The sequence below is a fragment of the Arabidopsis thaliana genome, chromosome 4 (assembly GCF_000001735.4).
Source record: "Arabidopsis thaliana chromosome 4, partial sequence".
Classification (NCBI taxonomy): domain Eukaryota; kingdom Viridiplantae; phylum Streptophyta; class Magnoliopsida; order Brassicales; family Brassicaceae; genus Arabidopsis; species Arabidopsis thaliana.
Genome location: NC_003075.7, coordinates 553,199 through 572,954, shown reverse-complemented (window position 1 = coordinate 572,954; position 19,756 = coordinate 553,199). Strand labels below are relative to the sequence as shown.

At 35.0% G+C, this 19,756-nt stretch overlaps 7 protein-coding genes and 1 non-coding gene across 9 annotated transcripts; 3 read left to right on the top strand and 5 right to left on the bottom strand.

Annotated features, from left to right (window-relative positions):
- Nucleotides 1-1,359: 1,359 nt before the first annotated feature.
- On the top strand, nucleotides 1,360-2,755 carry AT4G01390 (TRAF-like family protein; the record flags this gene model as incomplete). The annotated part of the gene is made up of 6 exons (NM_116369.3): nucleotides 1,360-1,384; nucleotides 1,470-1,599; nucleotides 1,693-1,841; nucleotides 1,944-2,226; nucleotides 2,315-2,481; nucleotides 2,565-2,755. The coding sequence occupies 6 exons, from the start codon at nucleotides 1,360-1,362 to the stop codon at nucleotides 2,711-2,713; spliced, it is 903 nt and encodes a 300-aa protein (NP_192048.2). The 3' UTR covers nucleotides 2,714-2,755.
- MPK4 (MAP kinase 4) lies at nucleotides 2,656-6,038 on the bottom strand. The gene is made up of 6 exons (NM_116367.3): nucleotides 5,564-6,038; nucleotides 5,303-5,432; nucleotides 5,097-5,234; nucleotides 4,575-4,907; nucleotides 4,311-4,494; nucleotides 2,656-4,238 (listed from the first exon to the last, which is right to left on the bottom strand). The coding sequence occupies exons 1-6, from the start codon at nucleotides 5,734-5,736 to the stop codon at nucleotides 4,066-4,068; spliced, it is 1,131 nt and encodes a 376-aa protein (NP_192046.1). The 5' UTR covers nucleotides 5,737-6,038; the 3' UTR covers nucleotides 2,656-4,065.
- On the top strand, nucleotides 2,879-3,807 carry AT4G01380 (plastocyanin-like domain-containing protein; the record flags this gene model as incomplete). Its single annotated transcript, NM_116368.1, has 3 exons — nucleotides 2,879-2,950; nucleotides 3,089-3,232; nucleotides 3,391-3,807. The coding sequence occupies 3 exons, from the start codon at nucleotides 2,879-2,881 to the stop codon at nucleotides 3,805-3,807; spliced, it is 633 nt and encodes a 210-aa protein (NP_192047.1).
- Nucleotides 6,039-6,546: 508 nt separating the features above from the next.
- Nucleotides 6,547-8,195, bottom strand: BPS3 (BPS1-like protein). The gene is made up of 2 exons (NM_116366.4): nucleotides 7,979-8,195; nucleotides 6,547-7,813 (listed from the first exon to the last, which is right to left on the bottom strand). The coding sequence occupies exon 2, from the start codon at nucleotides 7,806-7,808 to the stop codon at nucleotides 6,762-6,764; it is 1,047 nt and encodes a 348-aa protein (NP_192045.2). The 5' UTR covers nucleotides 7,809-7,813; nucleotides 7,979-8,195; the 3' UTR covers nucleotides 6,547-6,761.
- A 2,125-nt stretch (nucleotides 8,196-10,320) lies between these two features.
- On the top strand, nucleotides 10,321-10,394 carry AT4G01355. The gene has a single exon. It is a non-coding gene; the product is annotated as a tRNA-Val (tRNA).
- A 122-nt stretch (nucleotides 10,395-10,516) lies between these two features.
- AT4G01350 (Cysteine/Histidine-rich C1 domain family protein) lies at nucleotides 10,517-12,809 on the bottom strand. The gene has a single exon (NM_116365.4). The coding sequence runs from the start codon at nucleotides 12,613-12,615 to the stop codon at nucleotides 10,657-10,659; it is 1,959 nt and encodes a 652-aa protein (NP_192044.2). The 5' UTR covers nucleotides 12,616-12,809; the 3' UTR covers nucleotides 10,517-10,656.
- Nucleotides 12,810-15,993: 3,184 nt separating this feature from the next.
- Nucleotides 15,994-18,416, bottom strand: AT4G01340 (CHP-rich zinc finger protein-like protein; the record flags this gene model as incomplete). The annotated part of the gene is made up of 6 exons (NM_116364.1): nucleotides 15,994-16,095; nucleotides 16,191-16,321; nucleotides 17,104-17,204; nucleotides 17,729-17,918; nucleotides 17,994-18,046; nucleotides 18,313-18,416. 6 exons carry the CDS (start codon nucleotides 18,414-18,416, stop codon nucleotides 15,994-15,996), a joined length of 681 nt encoding a protein of 226 aa, NP_192043.1.
- Nucleotides 18,417-18,767: 351 nt separating this feature from the next.
- On the bottom strand, nucleotides 18,768-19,623 carry AT4G01335 (TATA box-binding protein associated factor RNA polymerase I subunit B-like protein). Of its 2 annotated transcripts, NM_001340310.1 has the most exons (3): nucleotides 19,541-19,623; nucleotides 19,338-19,463; nucleotides 18,768-19,223 (listed from the first exon to the last, which is right to left on the bottom strand). In NM_001340310.1, exons 2-3 carry the CDS (start codon nucleotides 19,458-19,460, stop codon nucleotides 19,044-19,046), a joined length of 303 nt encoding a protein of 100 aa, NP_001328561.1. In that variant the 5' UTR covers nucleotides 19,461-19,463; nucleotides 19,541-19,623; the 3' UTR covers nucleotides 18,768-19,043. The 2 variants fall into 2 exon arrangements, with proteins under 2 accessions (NP_001328561.1, NP_001154197.1); NM_001160725.2 differs by having other exon boundaries at nucleotides 19,338-19,623.
- Nucleotides 19,624-19,756: the final 133 nt, after the last annotated feature.

The window sequence follows — 19,756 nt, the reverse complement described above, 5'->3', positions numbered from 1 at the left end:
CAAAAACTGCATTTATTTCATTTACCCTTCTAATGAATTTAAGCAGTAAGAGAAAGACAGTCACAATTACAAATATCACAACTAACAAGTAGTTAATATATATATATGTCTATGTTTCTAGATAAGGAACGTTCTATATTTGTTTGATTCATAGAAATAGAAGCTCGTATGAGACCGAAAGATATCAATTTAATTATCTACATATACATTTTTGCAGCTATTTTGTGAAATAAATTCTGTAGTTGAGACTTATTTACAATGGCTGATACTAGATTTTAATGTTTGTTTTTGATAATTAGAAAAAAAATCTTCGAATTAAATATTTGACATTTAACAATCTTCTCTAAATCTCTCCACATTAACTACACGATTAGTTACTAAAATAAAACTTCCAAAATATTTAATATCATTTAATTACTACAAAATTATCATTTTTGATATTGGTTTCTCCATGACTATAACAACTCGATTATAATCATCAAAACGCAAAGATATTTGATAACATTTAATTACTACAAAATTACAAAATATTTAGACAATAATTCATAAACGTATCATAAATAAGATCAACATTAATAAAATAAATAGTTTTTTTACGGGACGGATTGGCGGAACAGGTTTGGCATGACGATACTTAATAACAATTGTAAACTATAAAATAAAAATATTTTATGTATAGATTCAATTTGCAAACTTTTATGTATAGTAACTTTAATAAATAAATTGTTCCCGCAGTGTACTGCGGGTTCAAATCTAGTAATATACTCCCTCTGTTTCATATTAGTTGTAGTTTAAGGTTACACACAAATTAAGAAATCATAAAAATCTCATTTAATATACCTCTTTTATATAAAAACTTCATTTATTATAACCAATTCAACCAATAAAAAAATAGATGATTAAATATAATTGGTTAAAAAATATTAAATACATTTATTATTTGCATAGAAAGTTGAAAACAACACTTAAATTGAAAAAAAAAAAAACCGTTAAACTACATTTATATAGAAACAGAGGGAGTAGTAATTTGAAAAGAATAATAATAATAAATGTTAAAGTATTTCTTTGAGTTGAGAATTTAGGTCGATTTTTACGAACATATGCTCAAATGTGACGTATAAATAAATGCGTATCAATATTGATGCTTTGTTCAATTACCAAAAAAAAAAAAAAGATGTTTTGTTCGATTCGATAAATGTTGGGGGCAAAACAGAGAGATGAGCAAAACATGGGATCCCGATAAATAAATAAAGACAACTCTTGTCCTTGTATAAATAGACTTGCATCTTCAAGATATATATGTACAAGTCTCTTTACACCTAACAAGACACAGTACTAAATCATTTGCAGCTTCTTACAATGTCGCGACCAATCTCGCTTGAAGGTGAAAACATAACTTATGTTGTGTCTGATGATCTCTTAGTATCATTATGAGTTCCAAGTTTTAATAATTTTCTCATTCTTGACAGAAATGGTGAGACTGTTCAAAGTACGTCACGCAACAGCTCACATGTTCAAGATAGACCATTTCTCTTTACTCAGAAAGCATGGAATCGAAAAGGTCGAGTCCTCTGTTTTCGATCTCGCTGGTCACAAATGGTGAAGTTGTTTATAATCTTGTTATTATGCTTATTGACATACAAAAGAAAACAAAGATGGTGATCATCCTCTTAACGACTTGATTGGTAACAGGAAACTCTCTGTGCACCCAAATGGCCATACAAATGCTAAGGGGACACATTATGTCTCCCTCTACTTAATGAATCAAGCTCCGGTATATGATACGCTTACATATGAGCTTCTTGCCGTCAGTCAACTTGAGCCAAAATGGCACACTCACGGTCTCTCTCACTCTCTCTCTCTCTCTCTCTTGCTTCATTCAATCACGCATACATCTGTGTGTATATAGGTTTGATACGGCGTCCATATATGTTGATGTGCAGGAAGAGATGAATACGAAACCAATGAAGAACTGGGTAGTGAGGGGTTTCGTGAGTTCATATCTCTTGTTGATCTTAAGAAAAATGGTTTCCTTATTGGAGATTGTTGTATGTTTGGTGTCAAGTTCCATGGGATTGAACCTGCTAAACCCGGAACAGCGGAAAGTTTTAGCTTAATAGAGAAGCCTCTTAATCACAGAGTCACTTGGATGATGACCATGTTCTCGTCCTTCAACCCTGGAAACGTTCATCAGTCTAATGAATTTGTCGTTGGAACCCGGAAATGGTTGATATTATATTCCTCCTTTTTCCCAAAAACATAACACAACTTATATATAATACTAATAAAAATGCATCACAATATATTTGATCAGGAGAATTAAAGTTCATCCAAGAGGGTCTATGGGTGAAAAAGACAAATCATTTTCTGTGTATCTATCGGCACTAGGGTTTGTCAATAATGCACCAAAGACTAAAACTTACGCGAGGTTCAAGCTGCGTGTATTGGATCAAGTTAGCAGGAATCATGTTGAGAAAACAAGTATGTGTTTATTATGTTTTGGAAAGTCTTGTGATGCATGATGGTTAAATACAGTACTAATCTTTTTCTCCTGGTACGTATAGTTTCGGGTTGGCTTGGTGCAGAACCTGATGACCGCCATGGCTTTGCGGATTTCATGCCTCTAGGGGAACTTGATGACCCTTATTTGGTGAAGGATAAGCTTTATGTGGGAGTTGACTTTGATGTCATTTCCGTCTCTAATTACTGTTAGCTATATAATCAGCAAGAAATATTTATAACGTATGAATAAAATGCTGGAGAATATATATAGTACTATTATGTAACTAAGCTACTGATGCCGTAATGACTTGTGATGTGTGTCGACGTACGTGTTGCTGGAGATGAAGATGATGTGCTTGGCGTGTATTTTCAGTTTATGGGCATAACAAGACAATCTACAAGATTTCATAAGCCCAGTTTATCAACTATAGAGACTTGGTTCTCAATCGTTATTGTTTCTTGTTAGTTTTGTTTTGCAAATAAGATCTTGTTTTTTTTTCAAGGAATCGTGAGCATTCCATTGCTTTTACTACCTATATATATGAGAAAAACGCCAAAAGAAAAGACATAATTTGTTTGCCAAAAGAAACTTGTGTTCCACGTTGGGGATTCTTTGATCTTCGAACACAATCACAACCTCAACGACGTCACTCAAGTCTCCGGCGCTTTGGAATACGAGTTCTGCGACTCTTCTTCTCCTAAAGCCGTCTACAACCCTGGACACGATATCGTAACCCTCACGGAACCAGGTTTTCACTAGTTCATCAGCTCAAACCATGCTCAATGCGCATCGGGACAGAAGCTCGACATTCTTGTCGTTCATGACTCGTCACGTCCCATTCCTCCAACACCACCGAGCAAGATCCTTCCTCCTTGAAATATCTACAGAGTTGGTGTGGCTCCAAGGGATGGAGTGTTCCGCAAGAAAGTTACTTTTATTACAGATGGAGTGAGAAGACGCAGTTTCCGATCGGAGACAGTCTTCTTTTCGAATACGACAACGAAGTCAACGACGTCTTAGAGATCAGCGGGGACCTTGAATTCATATCCTGCTACCCGATTTCTCCCGTAGCCGTGCACATGACAGGCCACGATCTCGTCACGCTCACAGAACCAGGAGTCCATTATTTCATTAGCTCTAAGACTCCAGGTCACTGTTACGCTGGGCTTAAGCTACGAGTCGTGGTCGGACCACTCACCAAAGCCGTACCTGTCCCCAATGTTCCGACGAAGAAGATAGAGTTGTCACTTATGGACCGCTTCAACAGATGGTTACGCACCTTCGGACCTCAACCCCATCATTAAGATAATTAGTGGATGTAATTAGAGTTAAGACTTCTCTGTATTTTCTTTCGACTAAAAAGTAAGGAAATTTAAATACACTCTATTGCAAAACACAGCTCAAAGGTTGTTCTTTTCTTTTTTTCCAATTTTTTAGGATGTTATTCAAATTACAGACATATTATCAAACTTATCAGAGATTTGATAACAAAAGCAGAGCAAAACAAAACATAGCATTTTGATGAGTTTCCTTTTAAGGATATATATCTCTCTCTCTTTCTCTCACACTGAGTCTTGAGGATTGAACTTGACTGTTTCACGGTATATAAGCTCCTTAATGTTCTCTTCTGTCAAAGTAGGTTGCTCGAAATCAAAATTGAACGGCCTCACACATACCGGTTCTTCGTTGATATCATGCAGCGGCGCCAAATATGGGTGGCACAACGCCTCATCAACTACACACACAAAAAACATGTTCAGAAAATAGCCGAAGAAACAGAGAAGCAGTTATATAAAATATAACTCACCTGTGATGCGTCTGCTTGGATCAAAAACAAGCATTTTCTCCAGCAAATCGACTGCACCAGCCGACATGTTTGGGAATCTAGCAGCAAAGTTCTGTCTAGGGTACTGTGGAAGCTGTCTAACGTATCTTCTTGCATTGTCACTTCTTAAGAATCCCAAGCTTGAGTCATCAGGAGATCCTATAAGCTGCTTTCCAAAGATTCATTAATACCGTGAAGAGAGACTAAGTGGTGATTCTTTGGATGAAACATACTAAACTAGATTACCTCAGTGATGAGTCTAAGCTGATGAACATAATCTTTACCGGGAAACAAGGGCTCTCGTGTCATTGTTTCACCGAGTATACAACCGACAGACCAAATATCAATTGCTGCTGTGTATTCAGAGCAATTAAGTAGCAGCTCTGGAGCTCGATACCAACGTGTAACAACATATTCAGTCATAAAGTCAGTCTCGGATTTGGTCCTCGCAAGCCCGAAATCCCCAAGCTTTAGATCACAATTTGCATTCAGGAGCAAATTGCTAGGTTTCAAATCTCGATGCAATACATTAGCTGAATGAACATATTTGAGCCCACGCAACAACTGATACAGAAAAAACTGCAAAACATAATCGAAACTAATTACTAAACACAACTTCAAAGCATAACAAACGAAATCCTTATTAGCTCTCACTTATAAAGTATCAAGCAATACTCATCAGATGCTCTAACACAATAACAGCTGCTTCTAAAGTAGAAACAGAAGATTCAGCTGCTAGATATAAGCAAGATGGAGATTGATGCATACCCGACAATGATCATCAGTTAAGGGTTGGTTAGAGCGAATAATTTGGTGGAGATCAGTGTCCATAAGCTCATAAACAATGTAAACATCATTGAAGTTCTCTCTCTGCGGTGGTTTTATTATATCCTTTACAGCAATCACCTGCACAATAAACCAATATAAGATTCACACAAAAAAAACCAGAGATGCTGATGATTAGTAACACGTACATTTTCATGATCCATATGCTTGAGAAGCTTAATCTCTCTCAAAGTCCTTTTAGCATCGATAATATTGTCAAAAGCATTACCAATCTTCTTGATAGCTACCTCCTCTCCAGTCTCTGAGTTTGTAGCAGCACTGATCAACAATTATCAACACAAGTTATTATAATAACAACAGATTCCAAAACCCTAATTCCCAAATCTAAGAACCCCAGAAGTGAACATTACATGTTTCAAAAACCCAATCTGATTAATTTTGGAACTCACCAGACAATTCCATAAGCGCCTCTACCGATAGGACGAAGAGGAGGAACATACTTTCTAGAAACTTCGAAGAGATTGCCATAGACATTATACTGAACATAGCTACCACCATGAGTAGCCACTCCTTTGCTGCTGCTTTGATCACCCGAGCTTCCGAAACAACTCTCCGCCGACATCGGAGCAAAATTCCTCACAACAACGAAAACGAAGAACCCTAGAGAAATTGAGGAATCGAGAAGATGGGTGTTGACATTTCGTTATAAAGTCTCTACCTTTACCCTTTTTTTTTTATTGAACGGTAAAGAGGAAGTCTCCTCTCGAGTCACCCGTGACCCTTAAACCGGGTTTGCGTCTTCTTCTTTGGTTTTTGTTCTTTTTCTTTGTAATGTCAATTTTCAATTTTGTTTATGGTATCGAGTTGGGTATATCCGATGATTGTGTCTCTAAGTAATTGAGGAACGGGTAAGTGTTTTTAGTCAATTGGTTAAGTTTTGTTTACTGGAGTTTGCTTCTACTAAATCGCGTTATCCCACGAAGTAGAGATTAGATATGGTTATGACTTTTGCCGAAAAAATGTAATTGATGAAGTTTGTAGAATGGAACAAGTTAATGACTTCATGTAGGAATGTTCTTGATATCATATTATAAAGTTTAAAAGAATCTAGATGACAACTTTTCTCCAATAAGAATTTAAGTACGACTTGGTATATTGGTGGTGTACAAGTCAATGGGCGGCCAAATTGTTTTTGACCATAAAACTGACCTTTGATTCCAAAACCATTAGTGAAAAAAGGTTTATGTATAAGATAAAATGACATCATTTTGATTTTTTTTAAAAAATCATGGTTAAACAACTTATATAACCATGTTGAAGTTTGGTGCATTTGTTATTATTAATAGCTAGAATATCTGGTTTGCTTTGATTGATTGATCATGTAACCATGAAAATAACACTGATTTTTTTTGGTCTAGTGATTTACAATGGGCCTCAAGCAAACCCATCACTTATCCATTATCAACTAAGATGAACTAAAGCACAATTCTGACTAACTTGAAAATGTAGTTATAGCTTAGCACCGATTGAAAAGAGAGAGTTATCAATATTTGAAGCGTTTTAAAGTCTCATTTTTATCTGCATTTGTTATTACTTAACATCAACGATACCATAATTACATGTTTCCTCTATATTCACAAACAAGTCTTAGCTCTTTTCCTCTATATTAACACTTTTAACCATCGTTGGCAATGTCACTCCTAGCTCTTCTGCGCATTTCGTCCACAGGCTCTCCAACAATGCGTCTCGGGCAGAGATCACCATCTTCGACAAGCAACGTGTTTCCTTGGAGACTAGCTCAAACCTTTCCGAAAGTTCTATCACTGACTTCTCCAATGGTTCCACTAACAAAATAGGAACCGACCCTTCTTGTACCGCTGTGTAAAGCTTCTTCACACCGGTTTCAACAGCCTCGAGATCTTTTATAACCGTGAATCCGTCTGATAAAAATGTGTTTTTGATCTCCGGGTTAATAGTGTTCTGCAGTTCCATGAAAGCTTGAACCCATGGAAGCTCCTCCATCTCCTTTGGAATGGTTAGATAGAAGAGATTCTTGGAAGAACCCGAGAACGATGCATCAAACACGCTGAATATGTATAAAGTCTTGACCTTTACACCGTATAAAACTCGTAAGAGAACTTTTCCTTCCGCAGAGTATTTCTTCTTCCCCTTCTTGGAGATATGATGATGATGATCCATCGATTCAACCAGCCTACTCAAAACCGCGCCCCAGTTTTCGATACTCGGGTTCTTGGAAACCATGTGCTGATTCCAACGCTGAAGAATATTGCCACTGTTTGTCTCCAGCTTACTAAAAGCAAACTTTAGTAATAGATTGCCATGTTCCAAATGATATATCTCTGAGGTAAAGGCGTTGCAGAGTTCCCGCTTCAAGCTAAAGTCAGAGAAGATATAAATGAAATTCTCCTCCAAATCCGATACTGGAACCTCTAAATCCTTCACGAGCGTCCTGATACTCTTGTGTGTCTCACAAAGAGACTGCATGGCTTGTATCATCCAAGAAACACTAACGATATCATTCTTATCCTTTGGTACAAGTTCTCTAATCGATACCGTCAAGTTAGTCTCGAAATTGTTCAACAGTGAGAGAAGCTTTGGCGATAATCGAGCATTGTTCTTCTTCGTAAACAGAATCTTGAACGGGTTCCGAGAGCGTGTACGTTGTTGGCTCATATCAACTGAAAACACACAGAAAGAAGAAACAAAGTTAGTAATCTGAAACAATGAGCAAACCAATAACATTGTTCTGAATCCAAAATCCGAATCAATAGATCTCAAGAATGCAAAGACAGAACAAAAACCATTACTTTAACCAAACTCGCCGAAGATTAACGAAAACTCACCTAAAGAAAGAGATTCTTCCGAAATGTTACCGCTTACTTCAATGTTACGCTACTTCAATGAAGGAGAGAAAAAAACCCAAAAGAAAGTATAAATAGGAGATGGGTTTAGTGTATGATAATAAAACTTGAAACGCGTTCTTATAGGGAGGAATCAAAGAAACGTGCCGTGTGCTGCAGATCAACGCAATCGCTACTTTAAGTCCCGCGTTGGTTTTGGTAGTTGTAAAGGATTTTTCCGTTTCACCTACGCGGCAGTGACGAAGAATAGAGACAAATACACACGTTTACGGTTCTGATGTCTCAGTTATAGTAGATTTTTCCACTCAATCGTTGACATTTGTCAGCATAACGCTCTATAAGAAAAAGTGGTAAATATAGCCGCCGGATATTTATCAATCCAAGGGCTATAAACTTCTGGTTTCGTCTTTAAAACAATTCTTTATTTTGAGGGTATATTTGTCATTCTCACGTTGCTTTTCAAGCTTATATTACTGGGCCGCGTTGGGCTTTTATTGGGTCAAAGCGACAAGTGAGTTTGATATATTTCTTAGCGCTAAAGTAGATGAAATCTTTGGAAAGCCTTCGATGAATCTGAGAGGCAGCATATGATAGATTATATAAACAAATATAACTAATTTATATCATTGAATATATTTAAGATGTAATTTGATATTATTTATAAATTTTCTTCTTTAGTATAAAATTGAAAACAAGTATTTATACTATTAATTGGGAAGTATTTTGTGAACTACAACATTATAAGGGTAGTTTAAAATTAACTAAATGAAATTTTACATGGGTAATTTAGTAAATTAACTACTACTAAATGAATTTAGTTTCCATAAAAATCAGGCTATTGATTTCGAAATTGTATATATATAAATTTATTCAATTTTGGTAATATATTTTGAGATATTTCTGAAAAAGAAAAAATTAATTTAATATCATCATATATTTTAGATTTTAATATATTTCCTTAAGAAACTACACTAATAATTTTAAAACATTTAAAAAGATACCTTCAAGGCTTCAATCTCTTAGATAATTTTAAGGACAAAAGAAAATTTTCCAATAAAATGTAACTATTATGATATCTATGCTATTATATAATTCACTAACCCAAAAAAACCAATCTTAATTAAAACTTTTCGCAAACTTTTTACATTATTTTCCACACATCTTATTTTCAAATATTATGATAACTGATAAGTTTATGATATATATACTATTATATAATTCACTAACACAAAAAAAAAATATTAATACAAACTTTTATCAAAACCATATGATAATACTTACAACCCGCATAATGTGCGGTTCACAACATTAGCTATTGTGTCATAAATAACACTATACATTTTTTGTGTACATTATAATTTATATACTACAATATTTTTCACTAAAAAATTATTTCAATACATTTTTTAAAATATGAAATTCCGCACGTATGTGCGGGTCAGAATCTAGTTTATATTGTAATTTTATTACAAATAATTAAATTATACTATAAATATATTTTATCAATGAAAATAAGCTACCTACAATTTTATACAACTTAGAATTTGATACATACCTACAATTTTTTGAAATGGCAGCTCTAGCTCTTTCAGTAGAGAGTCCAAGTAAGGACATGAGATTTATGACATCATTTGAAGTTTAAACCTCTAAGTTGTGTGATTGGAGCACCACTTGATATAATTAGATTCTTCCTCCTAGGCCAATGCACCATTAACTAAATATACCACATCACAAGACAAACTATGCAACTTGTTATAAAACTTTCACATAATCAACTAATTGACGGTAAAATATTCCACGGAATCTCACCTTAGCATTTGATATATATAACTTGTCTCCTCGTTTGTGCATCCATAAGGAGATCAGAGTACATAATCTCAAAGTAAATCCCTCGCTAATTCATTAAGGTGAAGCAAATATAAAGAATTAGATACACACATACAATCGAAATAAGATGAAGATCAACCTATGAAAACAAACAAAAAACTTCAATTTAGTAGAAGATTTAGTGGTTAGTTTCTTTCTTATTTTTGTGTACTTAAAGACTTCAATGTCAAGTTAAGGAGGTAGACTTGAAAATTGACAAAACAAAGTTTATCTCTTTGGTTACTTTGTGTGTTCTTGTGTTAAGACAAAACACATCTCTTTGGCTTTGACCGTGTTAAGACAAAACACATCTCTTTGTTGTTTACCTAATTCTTTGTTAATCTACGTTTGAGGATCGAATCCATCCAGGTAAAACGATGCTAGATTCCAGAAACCCTAACTATGCAGATTAACAAATAATTAGGGTAAACAATAAAGACGTTGGGCAGAAGCATACAGGTTTCGTGGTGTAGTTGTTTATCACGTCATTCTAACACAACTAAGGTTTCTGGTTCGAACCCGGTCAAAACCACTATTTTTAGACAAATTTTGTTTTGTTTCCTTTGTTACTGCTTTGAACTTAATTCCATCTCTTTTGTTCATTATGTGATCATGCTCTCGTATAACAATGATCATGATGATAGTATCTACTTTCTTGATAAATAAGCATCTTTTATTAGAAAACAAAAATAACACTGTATTACATATCAGTTTTTGGAAATAAAAATAGAAACGCTAATGAAATAATACAATCATGATAGCTACAACCACTCATTATATCATTAAACATAAGTTCAAATTTTTTCACCCAAATAACTCAATAAACATGAACGGGAACATATATACCGATTGTATTCATTACGTTCCTTTAGGATGACGGAGACCTTGCATCGAGATTGACACTGGATGCATAATGGCCGAGTGTTGCGATTGTTAGGAACCGCCCCAAACTTGACTTTTTCCCCAAACCAATAGTTTTGTCCTAGCACGAGACGTGAGAAATCTCCTAATACACACTGAGCATGCAAGGTGACTCCACAATCAAAACATGTATAGAACCATATACTTGGATCTAATTCCTTCTCACAAATGTCGCACCAATATTTATCGCTCGCCTCTTCCTTTTCCTCACAACATAAAGTGAGAGGGTGCCCATCATTCCTGTGCCATATCTTTTTTGGCAAAGTAGCACAATACAAACACAAATCAAAGTCACAAGCTTTACAACGAAGCATATAATCATCTATATTCTTTTTGCATCCATCGCAAAAGTGACCCTCCATTTTATCAAAATTTAAGGGATGTATATGGCAATCATGAACGAGCGGCTCATTTAGGGAACCACAATGCACATCTACATCCAACCAGCGGGAGCTGTACGCGAAACCATCAGAAAATATTCCACACAACGTGCAGTCTGTAAGTTGGGTAGTTTCTTTCATTAATGTGTATGGTCTGGTGCCGAAGACAAGTCTTTTCTTCATAGGAAGATTAGCACATTTTTCATGGAGAATGAATGGACACGTTTCACAGCAGTAGATGGAGCCAAATCCAAGAGGATGGATACATGCTGCACATCGTTTGTGCTCATCATGAATGAAGACGTCGTCCTTCTGGAACCTTAAAGGATGCTCTTCATGACTAAAATGGCATATCAAGTTATCACCCACCACCTTGAATGGTGAATTGTCTTCTGTGATCTCAGTGGTCCCTTCCAATTCTACCCCGTCCCATACGTCAGTTCTCACGGCACATGTAGAATGGACAGCATAGTGAGGGCAAACAGAGCAAGAATAAGCCCCCTTGTACTGATTTACATTTTCGTGACAAACTCCGCATTTCGAATACCCAGTACCGAGATGATGAGTTAAATAAATGCGATGATCATGGCGATTGATATTGATGACACGAGCTAAGTCGATACACCCTCTTGCAGTAACAAAATCACACTGAGGACATACATACACCGCAAACTCGCATTTCTTCCCACAAATGTCACAGATACACGGGATTCTTCTAGGAAAGAGAATAAGTGGGTGTTTGTGGGTCTTGATATGCTCAATAACGAGGAGTGGTGGGTTTTTGGTACAACCAAGACACGATGTGAAATTGCAAACCGAACAATGATAAAGCATATTTTCAGCTGGCTTCTTTCCACATAAAAGACAAGTTGTCTCGGCATCATCCGTAAGTGACTCAAATGGGATTAACTTGAGAGGATGAGCAGAATGACAAGGATGATTTACCTCTTTGGAGAGCTGGATGCAATTCACGTGGAAGTACACATCGCATTCAAGACACGAATAGGATGGTCCGGCAATAGAATCCTTGCACAATTCACATGACACCTTCTCCTCTCGTTTCTTCAAGAAGACAAGTGAATGGTGATGACACAGCGGATGTTCGATAGCAGGCGGTGATGGTTTCATCGCACAAGTCAAATCCACCTTGAACTCACATGTGGAACAACTGTAACAAGGAGGCAATAGCTTCTGTCCACACAGATCACAAGGACCATCAATCGAGTCATTGGTGAGCAGGAGAGGATGTTGATGGTGGGAACTATGGCTGATCTCCGCTGGGGCCTCAGCACACTCTTTATGGAACCAAATAAAGCAGAAAGGTTCATTGCAAAAGTAGCCGTTGTACATGTAACCATTTACATGGCAGCCATCACATTCACCTATAATACATCGAGCTGAAGGATAAAGAGGGTGCTCATGAATTGGTAGGTTTACTGCTGTTGTAGCCATTTTTTTGATCGTGTACAAGTCAATGAATCAAAAGGGTTTGCTAATTTGTTTGATGAGATCTCCAAGACTCCAAGTGAAGATGGAAGACGTTGATATATGCCTCTGTAATCCCAATATAATAGCCAGTGTTAAGAGTTATTTGCAAAATGAACCATCACCTATCTTAAATAACAAAGGACACCCTTCTTTCTTACATAAACACACGTCAATTAAACTTTGTAAATATCACCTATTCTTTTTTTCCATAACTCCAAACCAAAACACATATAAACCGACCTAATAGCCTACGCATCTAGAGATTTGTGGACGAATTAGTTTCCTAGTGGATGAATTTGTTTAATCGTTGCGCTGAATTCTACTGGCTTGGAACTGGATCCGGCGATTATACTTTCATTTCGACTATAATCTAAAAGAATACGAATTAAACAACAACAAAAAAAAAAAAAAAACTATTTGTTACGGTTGTGTTAGCCTCAGTTTAACGTAAGGTCAATCTTGTCTCATTCAGAAGCTTGGGCTAAAAGAATATTAAAGAGAATTCGGAGACATTATTGCAATTTACCATAATAAGATTAATCAGAGTCAGATTCAGAATATAATAATTAATTATGGATTGGATGATCTCGAGACTTTTTTTATAACGATTCAAATACAGTAGTTGAACTTAAACAAATGTCCCACAAGCTAATTCTTATATAATTTAGTTGTAGTAGACGTGGTCGTCGGCGCCTTTGCCTTTGAAATTTTCTAAATTGATAATATATTTTTAAAAATGGTCCCATGCAAACAGCTAAGAGATTTAGACTTCTAATACATATTCTACTAATTTGATGCGAATCACGAATTATCATGAATTAAACGACTTATATATATATATATATATATATATATATATATATATATATATATATATATATAAAGGATGTCACGATTTAATATATGACTCGGAACTTTTTACTTCTTTACAAATAACCGGAGATTGTAACATACTAACATGCTAGCTTTTATTAGCTCGATAATTCAAATTCGAATTTGGAAATATTCATAGAAGAAAATGGTGGATTTATGTTGATGCACGAGTGTTTAGAGAATTTATGAACGTTTTTTCTTTTTAGAAAGTAATGATTTTTCGGAATGAATGTAAAAATGAGAATAAAAGGTGGATGTGGATGAGAATTTATTCGGACTAGAAAAGTTTAGAGGTATTTTAGTGCCGTAATAATATTTGATCAAACAAATAAAAAACTAATTACTCAGATGTTATTTAAATTTATACAAATTTTCCACAAGTTAAGTGGATGATTGGTTGGGTTGTAACTATAGAATTTTTGCTGTAAAATTTTTGATGTACCTGTGTTGGCTATACCTGTAACTTTTATTACTGTAAGTTTTTGATTTTAAATATTTATAAAAATAGATTTGTAAATATAATACTTGTAATAAAATATATTTTTATAGTAAATAAAATACCTTGTATTACTAATTTAAATAAATATATTATGATGATATAAAAATAAAATAAAACCTTATGAATTATTGATAAAATAAATATAATTTTACCTATAATTATTTCATAAATTTATTGTAATATCATCTCGAATTCCTTCCATATATTGCCTAGAATCAATCATTTGGTCATCGTCTTGTACTTTGACCTCTTCATATGATATTTATTTATAATCTTTTTTTTTTAGGTTTGATAATTATCATTTTTTTAGAACATATCTTTGTTTTTATTATATATTTTTGTTGATAATTTTAATTTCTAGAATTTATTTATTGAATTAAAATTTTTACAGTAAAAAAATTAGAGCTTTGAGAATTTACTCGACTATAACCTTAAAAAGAAAAAAAATTTAGACTGTAAATTTTACAATAAAGTTACAGCATGATTGACAAGTAATCAAGACTTTAGTCTTACGAAAAATTAATGCTGTAAATTAGACATACAGCCCAACAATCATGCATTGCACATAGTCCAAAATTATTTGTCATAGACGTGGACAACGTTACATAAATGTAGGTGTCCTCATTTATCGATTTGAATCATCCTTCAAATCTTGAAATTCAAAACAGCTAAAAGTCTACTCTTCGAGTAATTCTTAATAATTTGATGATGCGAATCTTAAGTTATTAAGGCTGAGAGTTGTCAGGACACAACAACCTATAATTAGTTTACTGTTTTCTTTTTTAAAAGAAAAAATTGATTAGTCAAGACTCAAGAGACATGCCCAAAATTAGCATTGGATTTGTAACAACTTTTGAAGCACTGAGAAAAATCAATATAGTTAACAAAACTAAGTATCCTTAGTTATATGATATTATCTTCCATATGGGCCTTCTTAAACCATAAACGGGTTTAATAATTTGGTTGGGCTTGAATCTCAAAAAAAAAAGAAAAAAAGAAGAAGAAGGAAATTTTGTAAATTTTAATCTGAACCGTTGAAAATCAGCTGATGATATATTGATCGCAATTGCTTTTACAACTCTCATCTATAACTAATGCTCGAGAAGTTGTGTTTTTGGTTTGCCCAATAAATACAGTAATTTGGGAATTGTGATTGAAGTGGTTTAGGGATGGTTCAGAGTTTTCCAAGGAGATTGTCTTCATTCTACATAACAATTTATCAGATTGTGGATGATTATGCCGAAACATGTAGAATTTGGCAGACATTTCTCACAGATTACTTCCAAGCTTCAGTATCATACCTTACAAGGCTAAACGTGAAGCAAATAAAGCTAAAGCCAAAGCCAAAGCAACGAGAGCTAGAGTGCAAGTAGAGTTTGTCTTGCAATATATAGGAACTTTTTGTGTCTTCTTTGTGTAATTCAATGTGTTTATGAACTTTAAGTCTTATCCGTTTCAAGAAGAACGACAAGCTGACAGCTGTGAGGACCTCAAAGGCCTCTTCCCTTGATATTTACTCTGCTTTTGAGATTGGAGTACTCATCCAAGTGTATGATAAACATGAGTGTTTTTCTTAAGTATTTGCAATAAAATTGGTATGTTTGAAAGAACAGAAAATTTAAGTGATCATGCATGCTCTCAAATAACAAGGAGGTCGATGGTGTTTAGTTCCTTGCAAGTTTGTGTAGTTGATAAGTCCCAAAAACAACAAGAACAGAAGATCTCTTTAATTTAATGGTAATTTAAACTTTTGATTTTTATACAAGCAAATGTACAAGAAGTGGAATCGTAGAGACTTTTATATATAACAAAGGGAATTACCACTTACTTTAGGTTTTTCATTGGTTTAATGATTCGGTTTGATGCTGGTTTGATCAATCTGCATGTGCACCTGTGACTTCATCTTTATTGGTGTATAATACATAACCAGCATTTACCATTAGAAAACAAAAATCACTCTCTGTTACATATCAGTTCTTGCAAATAAAAGAGGAATTGAACGACGCTAATGAAATAATACAGCCATGATAGTCTCTTCCCCTCTTGGATGGAATCCCAAACCGTTCAAATTCCTGCCAAATGCGAGGGTTTATAATTAAGAAGATGATAAATTACACATATAATCCATAGTAGAATTTAAACACAGAAAGATAAACATGTCTCTCACCTCGTCTTTCGGGTAACTATTCCACAGATTATTAACAGATCTGTATGTGTCATCAGCTGATGCTTTATCTAACCCAGCAAAGATCTCGTGTTTCCCGTGCAACAAATATGACAAAAGATCCTTTTCACATTCTGAAAAAGAAAACGACATTCATGAAGGTTAGGACTTATTAGGATCTAGAGAAATGAACATATCATCACGAGAATATAGTTGAGTACCAACGGTTTCAGCAGCGACCTCGTAATATTTGGCTTCAAGGTTTTTCAAAAGTTCCTCAGTGTCGAGTTCAGTTGCTTTCGTGACATCTGATAACTCTGCATCCTCCAAGCTCCGTTCCCATACACCAAAACCATTGATGTTATAAAGCATCCGAATAGCTACGACGATAATAGACATAACACAGACACGAGTGGGAAGCCTGAGCTCCTTCTTTGATAGATACAAATCCGAACGCATTGACCAGTACTCTAAGAGACGGACCAGATCAAGAACCTTGTCCTCTTTGGGAACAGACAACCGCATTAGATAGTTTGAAGCTATAGCATAGAAATTCACAGGAGGCAAAGGCAAACCGATGATATCAGCAATCGAAGCGGCTTGTGCTTCTAATATCTGAGCAGAAAACAATCTGACTAGGCTTAAACATAACGCTTGCAGACACAGGACACGCAGCAGATCTCTCTCCCATCTGCTCTCGAATCTTTAGAGAAAGATAAGGAATCTTTCCTTGTCGTGCCCATCTAACTATATCCGTGGGTAGAATTGGTGTCCCAGCTTTGTGACAAGCAAGGAAAGACAGAGCCAAAGAAGACGATAAAGGCAGAGACTTTGTAAGCTGACTTAACCATATCGTTACTGCTCTTTTACCATATAAGTTCTGAGGTTCTTCGGAGTTAGCTTTACCCCGCTTAACCTCTGGCTCTCTTCTCGGATTCAAGAATGGCCTTATTAGCCCAATCATCATCGAAGACGCCAGAGAGAGCCATAAAATAAGCATCTGTAGAAGTCGAATAGCTCTGTGCTAGTGTAGAAGTCCATGGTTTTGCTTGTACGTTTTTGCGTTAGTTTTCGGAGAAGCTGTAGGCTTCTATCTCGAGGTTTTGTGGACGAGCCTCGAATAGTTTAGCTTGTGGCAACTAAGATGAGGATTCCAGTGCTTCTCATCGGTGGCAACCACGCAAATTTCCGAGTTTCGCGAGTTCGGAATCGGTGTTTCATCTCGTAACTTGGTCTTAAACGCTTAGAAGCGATCCGTAGGAATTTAAGTAGTAATATTGTATTTATTTTCTGTAGATTGTTTTAATCTGTTTCATGTAATCTCTATAATTCTGTCAAAAACCAAAAATGATATAAAATTTAATCTGTTACAAAAATAATAATAATAACTTTGTATTACATATCTGTTCTTGGAAATAAAAATAGAAACGGTAATGAAATAATACAATCATGATAGCTAGAACCACTCGTTATATCATTAAACATAAGTTCAATTTTTTTAACTCAGATAACTCGATAAACATGAACGGGAACATATATACCGATTGTCTTCATTATGTTTCTTTAGGATGACGGAGACCTTGCATCGAGATTGACACTGAATGCATAATGGCCGAGTGTTGTGATTGTTAGGAAGCGCCTCAAACTCGATTTTTTTTCTCCCAAACCAATAGATTTGTCCTAGCACGAGACGTGAGAAATCTCCTAGTACACACTGAGCATGCAAGGTGACTCCACAATCAAAACATGTATAGAACCATATACTTGGATCTAATTCCTTCTCACAAATGTCGCACCAACATTTACCGCTCGGCTCTTCCTTTTCCCCACAACATAAAGTGAGAGGGTGCCCATCGTTCCTATACAATAGCTTTTTTGGCAAAGTAGCACAATACAAACACAAATTAAAGTCACAAGCTTTACAACGAAGCATATAATCATCTATATTCTTTTTGCATCCATCGCAAATGTGATCCTCCATTTTATCAAAATTTAAGGGATGTATATGGCCATCATGAACGAGCGGCTCATTTAGGGAACCACAATGCACATCTATATCCGATCAGCAGACTCTTTATGGAACCAAATAAAGCAGAAAGGTTCATTGCAAAAGTAGCCGTTGTACATGTAACCATTTACATGGCAGCCATCACATTCACCTATAATACATCGAGCTGAAGGATAAAGAGGGTGCTCATGAATTGGTAGGTTTACTGCTGTTGTAGCCATTTTTTTGAAGTCAACGAATCAAAAGGGTTTGTTAATTTTTTTGATGAGATCTCCAAGTGAAGACGGAAGACGTTGATATATGCTATTATTAAAGAAAAGTCGGAGACACTATTGCAATTTACCATAATAATATTAATCAGAGTCAGATTCAGAATATAATAATTAATTATGGATTGGATTATCGAGAGTCTTTCTTTATAACGATTCAAATACAATAGTTGAACTTAAACAAATGTCCCACAGGCTAATTCTTATACTCCCTCTGTTATTTTTTGTTTGATTTTTTAGAAAAAAACACACATATTAAGAAAATATATATTAAATGTTGATTATAAATGTATTATTTTTAGTGTTTTACAGTTTTTTATACCTCTAAACCAATGATAATTAACTATTTTTCTTAAAAATTACAATTTACCAATACTAACCAATAAATATTGCATGGAAAACTTAAAAAATCAATCTTTTAGAAACAAATTTTTTTTCTAAACAATCAAACAAAAATGAACAGGGGAGTATAATTTAGTTGTAGTAGACGTGGTCGTCGGCGCCTTTGCCTCAGATTTGAAATTTTCTAAATATATTTTTAAAAATGGTCCGATGCAAACAGCTAAGAGATTTAGACTTCTAATGCATATTCTCTCCGTGATCATGATTATCTGGTGATGCAACAGCTTCCAAAGATGGTTCATCACAATTTTTTCTTGAACGACTGCTACAAGGCTTCATGAACAGTTGGTTAAGTGATAAATCATTGTCTTCCCAGTCTCTTCCCCTCTTGGATGGAATCCCAAACCGTTCAAATCCCTGCCAAATGCAAGTTACAAAGAGATGGTTCATAATTTTTTAAGAACATCATAAATTACACATATAATCCATAGTAGAATTTTAAACACAGAAAGATATAAACATGTCTCTCACCTCGTCTTTCATGTAACTATTCCACAGATTATCAGTGTATGTGTCATCAGCTGAAGCTTCTTCTAAGCCAGCAAAGATGTCGTTTTCCCCATGCAATAAATATGAACAAAAGATCCTTTTCATATTCTGCAAAAGGAAAAGGACATTCAGGAAGGTTAGGACTTAGGATCTAGAGAAACTATTTTGGGAACAAATGCAAAAACCTCTTATGAGTTACGAAAGGATGAGAAGATATAATCCTATCCAATAATTTATCAATTACGCAATAATGGAACAACTAAGGAATACATATGGATCCATCCATATTGGTCCCGTACCATTGTACCGAATATTGAAAGTGGCAACGACGATCGATCGCGTGATATGGGCCATATGGCATGTGTGAGTGTGAATATAACTCCGATCATCTTATGATGAAA

Bases quoted from the DNA above. Each gene is read 5' to 3' on its own strand.
- AT4G01335 (NM_001160725.2), bottom strand. From the start codon at position 19,460: ATGAAAAGGATCTTTTGTTCATATTTATTGCATGGGGAAAACGACATC. The intron at 19,224-19,337 runs GTGAGAGACATG...TGCATTTGGCAG, and splicing joins ATAGTTACATGAAAGACGAG to GGATTTGAACGGTTTGGGAT.
- AT4G01350 (NM_116365.4), bottom strand. From the start codon at position 12,615: ATGGCTACAACAGCAGTAAACCTACCAATTCATGAGCACCCTCTTTAT.
- MPK4 (NM_116367.3), bottom strand. From the start codon at position 5,736: ATGTCGGCGGAGAGTTGTTTCGGAAGCTCGGGTGATCAAAGCAGCAGC. The intron at 5,433-5,563 runs GTGAGTTCCAAA...ATTGTTGATCAG, and splicing joins GGCGCTTATGGAATTGTCTG to TGCTGCTACAAACTCAGAGA. The intron at 4,495-4,574 runs GTAATCTAGTTT...TTTGGAAAGCAG, and splicing joins AGCTTAGACTCATCACTGAG to CTTATAGGATCTCCTGATGA.
- BPS3 (NM_116366.4), bottom strand. From the start codon at position 7,808: ATGAGCCAACAACGTACACGCTCTCGGAACCCGTTCAAGATTCTGTTT.